At 36.6% G+C, this 12,266-nt stretch overlaps 1 protein-coding gene across 6 annotated transcripts in view; it reads right to left on the reverse strand.

The window, feature by feature from the left end:
- Positions 1-12,038, reverse strand: part of Klkb1 (kallikrein B1) — a 30,264-nt gene extending 18,226 nt beyond the window's left edge. Inside the window, exons 1-7 of one of the 6 annotated variants that reach the window (XM_048791844.1) lie at positions 11,930-11,948; positions 11,235-11,293; positions 10,846-10,893; positions 7,435-7,597; positions 5,593-5,699; positions 4,205-4,364; positions 3,660-3,769 (exon numbers count right to left, since the gene is read on the reverse strand). In XM_048791844.1, the coding sequence (XP_048647801.1) occupies positions 3,660-3,769; positions 4,205-4,364; positions 5,593-5,699; positions 7,435-7,511 (454 nt within the window). In that variant the 5' untranslated portion in view covers positions 7,512-7,597; positions 10,846-10,893; positions 11,235-11,293; positions 11,930-11,948. Of the gene's footprint in view, positions 1-3,659; positions 3,770-4,204; positions 4,365-5,592; positions 5,700-7,434; positions 7,598-10,845; positions 10,894-11,234; positions 11,294-11,929 lie in introns of those variants that run through there. The other 5 variants (XR_007343370.1, XM_048791843.1, XM_015486093.2 and 2 more) reach the window with 5 other exon arrangements.
- Positions 12,039-12,266: the final 228 nt, after the last annotated feature.

Here is a 12,266-nt window from a genome sequence, read left to right on the forward strand (position 1 = left end):
AAAAAAAAAAAAAAAAAAAAAAAAAAAAAAACTTCAGAAATAACTAAAGTTCTCTTGAATGATCTGATCACAAATTACAGACTCCCCTCCTCAATGCAAAGTCTCTTTCTGCATAGGTGGCCCAGCAATTGAGCAAAGCATTTGCTATCCAACAGAAGCTACCCACATTCTGTAGACCCCAATCTACAAGGAAAACAGAAAAGATAAACCACACCTAAAAGAAAGCTGTGGCTAAATTACGGTAACAAGCCCACCTGCAGTGGGCTAAAGTGCTGCCAATTGCTCTCGTTTGGATAAAGTGACCCCAGAAGCAGGCTTAAATTGAGCCCTAGAAAAAACAGTGTATGGGAGAAACCTCCTGGTACCTTGGGGCAGGGGAGTGGAAAATGGGAAAATGTAGATATGTAGATAGAGTGAAAAAACTAGATTAAAACAGTATGAACTACAAATCAGTCAAATATTCACTGCTATATGAAGGGATCCTTTCAGGTCCCAATCAAGTTTGAAATCACCTCTCCCTCACTTCAGGTAAAAGTCCAAAAGAAAAATGACAACAGGTTTTAAAAACCTTCTATTCATAAGACCCCTCCCTTGGTTGCCCATTTTTAGCAGGAAGTAGCTTGGAGATGTTGTTGCCCATTTTTCCATAGAAATGGAAGATAGAAATTGACAGTGGGGAAATGTAAAAGGGTTCTACTTTGTGCTTTGAATATAGCCTTTCCTCTCTGCCACTGCTGCTTATTTTTAAACTTATATTTTTTTCCTTCCTCTTTTCCCTCTCCCCATCTCTAACCATAGAGTAGCAAGATTGACATTTTTTCCCATCTTAGACCAAATTATCTATCCTTCATGGACCACAGGAATGAAGGAATCCAGACTTCAGGGCTGGTACCAGTGGGGCCTAGAAATGGCTGTTTCTCAAGGCTGCAAATGAATTTTGAGTCCTAACAGGGCATAGCCAGAGCATAGCCTTTGTATCTCCTCTTAAAAAACCCTCTGTTCCCCCTGACAGAAGGACAGCCTCTGAGGCAGGAGTTCCCTGTGTTTCTCCTTTGCTAACAAAGCAATCAAATTAATTTCTCCTTTTTCTCAAAACCTTGTTCTCACTGAGCACAGCGATGCACACCTATAATCCCAGTGGCTCAGGAAGATAAGGCAGGAAGATTGCAAGTTCAAAGCCAGCTTCAGCAACTTAGCAAGACCCTAAAACCTAGTGAGACCCTGTCTCAAAATACAAAATAAAAATGTCTGGGATGTGGCTCAGTGGTTAACCGTCCTGAGTTAAAACCCTGGTACCAAAAGAAACCAACAAACAACGATAAAAAAACAAAACAACAACAACAACAAAAAATCCACCTTTTTCTCACTATTGGATCAGCAATGGGAACAAGGACTGAGTGTTGGTATCAATCTTTCAGTCCTGGTCTGACCCATACAGGTGACAAAAGGACTTCTTGATTCCACAGACTATTTTCTTTCTTTATAAAGCCAGTTTGTTTGGTTTGTCTACCAAAAGCACTACAGCTGGTAGAGTAAGGATCTCCAAAAATCATCTCCTCCACAAAAGTGGGGATGATATTGGCAAAATCATTAGAACCAATACTTTTCAGAGCTCTGGAAATTAACCAAAGGCAAACAATAATCCAGGGACCAATAACTTAAAAAAAAAAAAAGGCACCACTCGTTCCCTATTCCAAGATGGCTGTCATTATTTGATGTGTCAGGAAGTTCCCTAGAGAATCCCACTCACAAGACTTGAATTTATTTGACTGAACCTTGAGATTACTCATTGTTTCCAGTCTTTTCTTTGGGTGCATTTGCTGGGGGAAGAGGGAAGAAGAAGAAAAGGAAAAACAAAATCACAGTGATTATATAATGTTGTAGCTGCCTAAGGCATCAGTAACAGCTGGAGCAAATACCAAACCAGTAAGATGGTTAACAGTTTTCCTGCTCAGATTGTAAGTAGTTTTGTCTCATAGATGAGGAGAAATGTGAGTATCCTAAAACCTTCTTTTGAAATCCATGCAGGAAGAAGGTCAAGAAGAGAAGGAAGTCTTTAAACATACTCACAGTTGGGTTGAGAGGTAGGAAATTTTGCATTAAAAGAGGAGGGGGGGAAGTAAAATGTGTGCAGGTTCAACATTTATCTGTGTGACCTTGAGCAGATCATTTCACCTCTAGGAGCTTTAATTCCTTATCTGTGAAATTGGGAAAATCCTTGGTGAAACTAAAGATAGGGGACAAAGGTGTGGTAATGACTACAAATTACCCTGAACTTATGAATTTATCTAAACAATTAGGCCTTAGATAGAGTATTGTCTTCTAGGTTTAGTTGGCATCTGAGGACTATGGAAGAATGGACTCAGGGAAAAGCCATGCTTTTAAGAGCTTACTCCCCTTCCTGAAATATCCAGGAGTTTTATCACTCTGTAGAAGCCACTTTATTAGACTGAAGTAATATGTGAACTCACTGTAACTTAACAAGAAAGCAAGAACAGAACAGGTAGAGATTAGATACATGAGGTGCTCTTTCAGGCTGTGGGCAGCAGCTGGGAAGGGCCTGAGGTCTCCACACATGCCTGCTTGCCTTTCCAGTTTGTTCCATCATGTTATGACACAGCGAGATGCATTTGCTAGGAGCAGCCACCCAATTTTGGAATTCCCAGACTCCATAACCATAAGCTAAATAAACCTCTTTTCAAAAATATAAATTACTCAATCTCAGGCACTCTGTTATAGTAACAGAAAACATACTGAGACAAGTGCTATGTACAGAAGGCAATGCTTCTGAATAAAGAGTCCTACCTCCTGTAGTCCATACCTCCAAAAATTCTCCCAGAAAAATGTGAATATTAAAATTAATAATCAATAAATTTGAATCAACAAACTGGCACACAATTGACTTCCCAATCTTCCACAGAGAGGTCTTTGCCCAGCATCCAGAGCTATGCGGGAGACAGATTTGGTTTCCATAATACCTCATTATTAATAATATTGTGCTAAATAAGATGAAGTTTCATGGCAATTGTTTGGATAATTCAACTGAAATCACCTAAATGTCTGGAACACTAGGGTTTTATTGATTCATTATGGTAGAATCATTTCACTAGATACGGACATCCTCAAGAAATGATCCTATAGTTTTCTCTACACTATCACTGTATTATTTCCTATTACTGCTCTTGCGGGAGTGTTATCACAAACTTAAAGACTTAAAACAAGACAATTTGATATTCTATAGTTTTAGAGATCAGAAGTCTGAAATGGGTCTTTCTGGACTGAAATCAAGATGTTGGCAGGGTTTTGTTCCCTTGGGATGCTCTATAGGAAAATCTATTTCCTCATCCTTTTCTAAAAGCCACTTGCATTCCTTTTATACCTTTAAAGCCAGCAGGGTAACATCTCCCTAACTCTGACCCTTCTGCTTCCCAAGTTCTCTTATAATGATACAGATGTCTACATCCAGACAAATACAGATAATCCAGAATAATCTCACCATTTTAAAGTCCTTAACTTGGTCACATCTACAAAGATTCTTTTGCTGAGTAAGGCAACATATTCATGAGTTCCAGTGACTCATTCTGGGCACACAGCGAAACAGTGGTCCTCTACTTAGGAAACAGTGGTCTCTACTTAGGAAACAGTGGTCCTCTACTTACCAATTTCTGAAAGTGCACAGGGCTTCAGTGAGAATCCAGATACCACATCCTTCATTACCTTGATTCTGGTAGGTGTTCCACTTAGACTGCGCTTTAATAGGCAGTTGTTCCTGAATGTAAAGAAAAGAGGTTATTCTGCATCTTGCACTTGAAGGTGTATGAAGCTGTCCAGGTAGTATTTGGCACTGAAACGATCCATGTTCAGTAGAAAATAAATAAGGCAATCAGAAGCCAGAACAATAACCTTTATAGTGAGTGGGTTAGGGGTTTGCATTACTGATAAAAGGGACATCCTTTCCCTCTGCAGAAGGAAGTTTATCCTGATAATGGGATGGAAGACCCTAAATTTTTATTCCACAAATACAGCTTATCTGAGGACCAATTGGAGCTTATTCTCTTTAAAGAAAATGACAGGCAAATAAGGAAGGTAGTTAGGACAAAATACCCAGTTGGTTTTTAGTTGGGGGGAAAAAAACAAGCTATGAAGAATACAAATAATCCAAAATGCACCATCATAAAAGACACACACTATGAATTTGACTTACCGATACTCAGCAAAATAAAAATTTTGGGTGGCATACGTGAAAAATTGGCAGCGAATATCATTGGTGCACAATTTTTGGCATTCTTTAACACTTTGAACCTTAGTCATATTAAAATTGGCTCCTCTCATATCAATTCCCTCATAAGTGTCTCGGTGGCAAGCTGTACAAATGAAACATGTAAAGTCAGTAAAGTTCCTGTCTAGAGGGAGCCCATTCCCCATCATTTGGGCACGGTAATTTTAAAGGTAATATCCCCATTTTTATCTAGGGGATTTAAATTTTCTATTATATTTCTACATTGTCAAACTCTGCTTGAAATAAATATAACCCAAAATGATTTTCCCTTAGAATACCATCATTAAAAAAGGGGGTTATTTTGCTTCCTAAACTGTAAGATATACACAACAATACAGGTAACAATACATTGAAATTATCAATGGGCACTGGAAAGTAAATTAGGCAATGATAACAAGGATCCTGATTATGTGTGCCAAAGATCTGTGTTATTAAACAGATTAATGTGCCTTTGACCTCCTGCACTTAGTGAAGGAGATTCTTTATCTCTGCTATATTTCTCCACTTTTGACTACTCAAGTCTGATTATGAGTTATTATCTGTAAGCCCTGACATTGACCTCTCTGTGTCAAATCTTTATAAAATGTGGAGAGTTCTTGTACATGCATGTTAAAACAGCTTCCACTTTCGTTCTAAAAGTTTGTTCAATTTTATTTAAGTACCCTTTTAATTGAAATTTATCTGATCTGAAAAAAATGTACATAATTAACAGTGAACCAAATTAGTCTTTTTTTAAAATCAATTTGTTAGACCCTTGGTTAAAGAACCAGTATAACTAGCAGTGTAAACCCTAATCTATTTCATATATATATATATATATATATAAAAAATAATCTCCCCTACTTAACACTACCAAAAGCATCTCTAGGTATTGCCAAACGTTCCCGAGGTGGAAGGGAGGGTATAAAATCACTGCTGATTGAGAACTACTGATAAGAACTGCAGATTACCTTCAAGTGAACTGGGAGGGAGATGGTTTTCTTTTATTGTCTTATCTGAACTCAATAACAGACTATCCTTTGCCTATGTTTTCACTTTCTGCAAATATTAAACTATACTACTAAACTCATAAAAAAAATAGAGGCTCCTTAAGCATGTGTGTACTGACTGATACGTTGACTGATAAAGACAAGAGAATTGTCAAGATAAACATGCTTCCCTCTTTACATCCATTACACTACCTCATCTTTGTTATTTTTTTTTTAGTGCTCCCTTCCAAAAGAGCACAGCAGTACAGACTTTGAGCAAAAGCTATTTTAAAGGAGATCAGTTATTAACTCAAATTTAGTTAAATAATAAAATGCACGTCTTACCACTTATTAGGTGGCCACACTGCTTTAAGGAATGCCCAGAGACTGCATTTTTCTTATGCACCCTTGGTAATGTTCCGGTAACACTGTCTTTCAAGAAGCAGCCAAACCTGTTTTTAAAAGCAGCTTCACTCAGGAAGTAGAATCAATAAACATACACTAAAGAAATGTCTAGCATTTTCTACACATTACTAAATGAAACCAGGAATAAAAAAATTAATGTTGTTTCCCGACATTTGCTGGAAAAACACTCAGAAGTGATTGTGTAATATCTGGTGGGCTCTGTAATACCTCACATAAGCATTGTTTTTCTTCGTGCTCACAGAAAGTCAGTCATATTAGAGTTGATTGTTCCTATCTTTCTAAACTTCCAGGGTGATTCCCAACTGGTGATTTTTTTTTTTTTTTTTGGTAACAAGGATTGAACCTAGGGGCACTTAACCACTGAGTCACATCCCTAGCCCTTTTTATTTTTTATTTTGAGACAGGGTCTTTCAAAGTTGTTTAGAGCCTTGCTAAGATGCTGAAGCTGGCTTTGAACTTGGGTTCCTTCTGCCTCAGCCTCCAGAGCTGCTGGGATTACAATTGTGTTCCACCACAAAGAGCATGGTGATTATTTTTATAAATAATTTACTTAAAATTTAAATCAGTAATAGGAGGTGGATCTCTATATAGTACTTATCATTCTTATCAGTTCTTTGTAATCTACATCTACTGGAAGACTTCTTTCTGTCTTTAATGTCAATCTTAATGTTTATTTCATTATTTATAAGAATTCTAGAATTCAGCTTTTAATGTGATGCCTCTCACAGTCTGAGTTTTCTGTACAGTTTAACATGTAAGATCAGAGAATGAGTATTGAATTTCTAGTTCTTAAACTCAAATAGAGTGGGAGATGAGAAAAGAGTTGTGGGTATGAAAAATGGAAACAAAATATTTTGTTCTGGATATTGATCAAAATGAAAGAAAATTAAGATGAAGCTATGAGTGTGTACAATAAGCATCTTTACAAACTAATTAATATTTTAATCATTATTTTTCAAATTCTTTTTCAAACTGTACATAATACATCCTCTCTCTCTCTCTCTCTCTCTCTCACACACACACACACACACACACACACACACACACCCTGTACACTCTAGGTAACCAAACTGGCTTACTGTAGGCACCGATCACTAGTCCTGGGTCTTACACAACTGTGTTCTCAACAAAATGCTTGATTCATGTTATATCTTTTTCTTTTTCTTTTTTGGTACTAGAGATTGAACATAGAGATACTTCACCACTGATTTACATTCCAACACTTTATTTTATTTTGAAACAGGGTCTCATTACGTTGCTGAGGATGGCTTCAAATTTGTGATCCTCCTGCCTCAGCCTCCTGAGTTGCTGGAATTACAGGCATGTACCACTGTGCTGAGCATTTTATATTTTATTAAGACGAAACTATTCACAAATGTGATAAGTCAGACAGTTAACTATATATTTCCTGGTGTAGGTGAAATGTTTGCCTATTATTAGACCCTTTCTTGAGACAATCTCTTGATGATTTTTTTAAGTGCTTTTTTCTTGAGGCATTGGGTTGAAAATAACTGGCTTCTACTACTTTAAGTCAATTCAGTGATTTTTTTTTAAACACAGTTTCCTAGGACCAAGACACTGGTTCAGTAGGTCCAGCCTGTGGCTAGGAGTCTGCTTTTGTAAGTCCCACTCCAGGGAATCCTGATGAAGCTGGTCTTTGAACTCATTGGAGAATCCTGTGAGATACTTCAGCTTTTTTGCACATCTGATACCATTTTGAAAAATGACTGAATTGGCCCATAATGAAATGCAAATTCTTACTTTTTAGCTGGCTCCTTAGTTAAACTTGCTGGAAGAAAACTGAATAGCAAACACCTGGGGTGGAATGTGCACATCATCTGACAGTGCTGAATATCTGGGCTGTACAAGGAAGTGACATCCCCACCTCTGAAGAAAGTATTTTGATATAGTTGAATCAGGCAGCCTGTGATATAATCATTGAAAGTTAATGTGGAATCAATGCAAATAATAATTATAACAGAAATATATTGCCTTCTTTTTTTTTTTTGCGGGGAGGGGGCTGTGTACCAGGGATTGAACTCAGGGGTACTCAACTACTGAGCCACATCCCCAGCTCGATTTTGTATTTTATTTAGAGACAGGGTCTCACTGAGTTGCTTAGCACCTTGCATTTGCTGAAGCCGGCTTTGAACTCTCAATCCCCCTGCCTCAGCCTCCTGAGCCACTAGGATTATAGGCTTGTGCCACCACACCTGGCTGTATGTTGCATCCCTAACCTTCTTTCTTCTTCTAGTGACTGCACAAAGATCTTTATAGCATGACTTTGATTATAGAAGCAGAATGAAACATATTAAGGCAATTATTTGAACAACATACAATATTATTTAATGTCATTTTAGAAAAGTACTTCTGTATAAAAAATTGGATAATTGTTAAATCATATAATAATTTGCAGATCAATGATCAATTATCCCCAATAAAATATACTAACTTGATTTCTCCCTGTTGCCTAACATGCTATGAAAATAAGCCCTAAGCATAATGATATTTGATCTATTTTTCAAAACTTTCAAAACAAATATCTCCCTAGATAATCAATAACTCTGTAAGGAAAGCTTGAGGCAGACTTTATTTTCTGCATCTGACATGTATTTTTTTTTAAAGAAAGAAGTTAAATAACTAGGTCTCAGAGTGTACAAATTTGCCTAAGATCTATAGTTAATTAATGTCCTGGGACACAAACTGAGCCTTTCTAATTTCAAATCTTGTTTCCCTTTTCTAGCATGCAATGTTAAATGTTGTTCTTCAACTCAGTTTAATTCAAGCAAATTATTTTTTTTGTTAAGATAATTTCTAGATAGTTTAAGCAAATGCATGCACACACTAAATCAAAAATAAAATTTCAACCACTTGCTGTTTGGAATTAATCACAATTCTTAATTACTTTGCACCCCACATATTATTAGAGAATTGTCTTTACTGGCTTTCCCATCTGAATTTGGATTTACCTTGAAAGGTAATTTTATTAATCAAATTCTGATTAATAAACTTTCCAGTTCAGATAGTACATCCATTTTAGTCAATCAACTGTTAGTTAACCAGGCAATATTCCAATAGCAACTGTCTATACCCTAGTGCGGTAGGCACTCTTCAATTTAAATAGTGTGTATTTTTGAGTTGCCTTTCAGAAAAGGGAAACTCAGATAAAATGTATTTCCTTGGGTTTTAACATTTTATCTGCCCCATTCTAGCTGTCTGGGAGCTCTGGCCCTGAGACCCATTTGATAACCAGACCAGCAAGATTGCTTCTCTTCCTCTTGGCATTGTGGCTAACAAGCTTACCACTTGGATAAGGCCTATATTTGGCAGGAGCATAAATCTCTTTGGGTTAAAGCTTCTGGGGATACAAGTTCCCAAGGGTGTATGCCTAGATTTTGTACATGCACAAAACACGGAGTAGTTGGCCCAGGGGCAATGCTAACCATAAAAAGCCTTGTTGTTTAGACAGTTGGTGTTTTGGCTTATTCATAATTATCAAGCAGCCACATGGTCCTGATTGTAAGGCACTTACAAAGGTATAAACTATGACCAATGCTGGCCTGGGCGTTCCCATTCTGCAGTTGAGTCTTTGTGAACTGCCATGTCAGTCAGGGCACCTAGAAATGTATCAACTTTGGAGCTGAATGGAAAGAAAGTTCTAGTGCATTCCTGTCTATCCTCTAATCATCATAACTTTCATAGTTTTTACATGTCCCTGAACATTGAGCAGATTGTTTGGTCTTGTTAAAAAAAAATTACATGATCAATGAGGAGAAGCAAAGCATTCTAATTTTTTCAAAAAATTAAGTGACATCTGGGCAGGGTGGCACACACCTGTAATCCTAGCAGCTTGGGAAGCTGAGGCAGGAGGATTGTGAGTTCAAAGCCAGCCTCAGCAAAAAGTGACACTAAGCAATTCAGTGAGACCCTGTCTCTAAATAAAATACAAAATAGAGCTGGGGATGTGGCTCTGTGGTCAAGTGCCCCTGAGTTCAGTCCCCAGTACCAAAAAAAAAAAAAAAAGAAAAAGAAAAAAAAGAAGTTAGGTGACAAATATAAAAAGATAATCTACTAAAGAAATAAAAATGATTAGTTAGTATATGAAAAATGGTAAGAATCACAAATCCATATAAGATAAAACAAATACATGTCAATTTACCCATAAGGTTAGCAAAAAGTCAAAATTAAAGAACCAGTGTTTTCATATTGATTTTGATTCCAAGTAATAGAAAAACTAGTTCAAAGTAGCTTGGATACAAATGAAATTTATTGGTCCAGAAGCCAAAAAGCCTGTGGTAAATCTGGTTTTAGGAGTAATTGCATAATATATTCAATGTATAACATCAGTACACAATTTGTCTACATCAATTTTCTCTGTTCTGTAGTGGTACCATTGATCTCATTAGGAGCCTTATTTCTAGGTCTAAGCCAAAGCGTTATTACAATACTTTGGCTCTATTGGGTCATTGCAGCCAGCAGGATGTGTGTACTTCCTGATTCAAGTCTGGCTGGGACATAAGCTCTGGCTCTGGTGTCATTAGCAGAAACCACATGGACCAAAACTGAGAGGCACCAGATCTCCAGAAATAAATTTGGATACTGTTGCCTAAAAGGTGACAATATGCCAGGTCACAAAGCTACAGATGCCTATTAGAGTTGACCTAAGCAGATAATGAGCATTCTCACATGCCAGTGGGAAGACTTATACTTCTTTACAGTATTAATGTGTTTTTTACGTGGCAATGATTATGGTACAGAAATGCAATTAGGGGTTGAGGGACAGATGGAGGGGAGGTGTGAGTCAGAGTTAAAAAAAAAAAAGGCTTTCCTAAAAAAAATTGTTTCTTATTACAAATATAAATCTCATCCAGTGGTATTTATCTTAGTCACACATCTAAGAGATCAATAAACAATCTTGGAGTAGTCATCTGAAGTTGTTATAGACTCAGAACCTACTCCTAGTGGTAACCAAGAGAATATTTCATCCAGCAATGACTAATGAAAAACAATGTCCAAAGTCATTCTGCAAATTAATGACGTAAGTAAATCAACAATACCAAAACATGGTGTTGAAAACTTTCATTGAGAATATCAAAGGTATGTTTTAGTAAGTTAAATTTAGACCATTTCAGAAATGGTTCCCTAGTGGCCTAGAGTAAAATTACCACGTACCTGTCAGACACTTGATAGGACCCAGATGCTATGCACTGCCTGGTATTCCTTTTAATTTTTAGTGGTAAAAATAAAAATAGAAGTCGAATTATTCATTTTGAGATCTGCTTTGTAAAGAGTCATCTCCAAAAAGAAGCTTTTCTAGTACCTGCTCCAAGACATCTCATTCCTGGGCTCCTCCCCCTGATAAATCATGTATGTTTAGGACAACCTATCTAGGAAGAAGTGTCTTGCCTTCAAACATTAAAAGGATAATTCTTCTGAATTACCAGGGGCTGCCTCCTTCCTCAAAGCTGTATATTCTTTACCTTTCTCCTGGATGGTACAATTTGCTGGACTATTCATCTCTCAAACACCTTAACTTTATCTCTTGTAGATAAAATACTTACCACAGGAAACTGTAGCAAACAAACAAATGAAGTAAGCTGCTTGCTTGAATGAAAACATCCTAAAAAAACAACACATACATAAATCTGTTAGTTGGGAATCATATTTAACAGACATTTAACACAAACCTTAATCTTAGATGATACAGATTTTCATGTAACTGTCTGAGTTACAAATCAAAGCATAAGAATACCAATAGAGAGAGCCAGGACTTTTTAATTTTTTTGTGGATTTTTTTGTTTGTTGGTTTGGTTTTACTTTTTGTCTCTAGGAACTTGGAAAATTTAGAATGCTTCCCAAGATAGAGAATTGAGAGTTTTACACTATTATTGTTACTTTTTCAGCTCTGTTGCTAATAATTTTGAAAAGAGAATTGGTAGGGAAGAATTAAACAGTTGCTAAACCTCTTGACATAAATAAAAATACATTTATTATAATAGCAATAACACCAGTCCATAATCTCTCTGTATGAAAATAGTAAAGCCCCTTTAAAAATGTTAAACCAATCAAATATTGTCTTTGATTTTAAAATGGCATGCATTTAAATATTTCCACATTCAAGAGCATCAGTTTTTTCTAGACTTTCTAAACACTCAGAAAATTAGAACACAAACTAATAGATTCTTCACAAAGTAAAAATTATACTTCAGAAACAAAACACTCTTTGGAAGCAACCAGAATAATAGAAATTTGCTACCTGAAAACACAATTGCTTCTGTGGTTCTGAAGATGAGGGAGTCTCTCGCCACTTAAAATTGAACACTCCTCTAGCTGTTCTTAATGTGGCACAGCAGGCAATATTTGCTTGGCTTCAATATTGACTTTGGGTTGCTGCTAACACTTTCAACTTTTTATCCTGTCGAAATATTCCCTGAACACCCTCTTCCTGTATTCAGCTACTTAATATATTAACTATTTCATAGAGTAATATCAACAAGATGGCAGAATAGGATTTCTGGCACTCATTCCCTTGTGGAAACATTAGTTTGAACAACAACCCAAGCACAAAATATCTTCCCAAGAACTAAGGAATC

The sequence above is a fragment of the Marmota marmota genome, unplaced genomic scaffold, assembly GCF_001458135.2.
Source record: "Marmota marmota marmota unplaced genomic scaffold, marMar, whole genome shotgun sequence".
Taxonomy (NCBI): domain Eukaryota; kingdom Metazoa; phylum Chordata; class Mammalia; order Rodentia; family Sciuridae; genus Marmota; species Marmota marmota.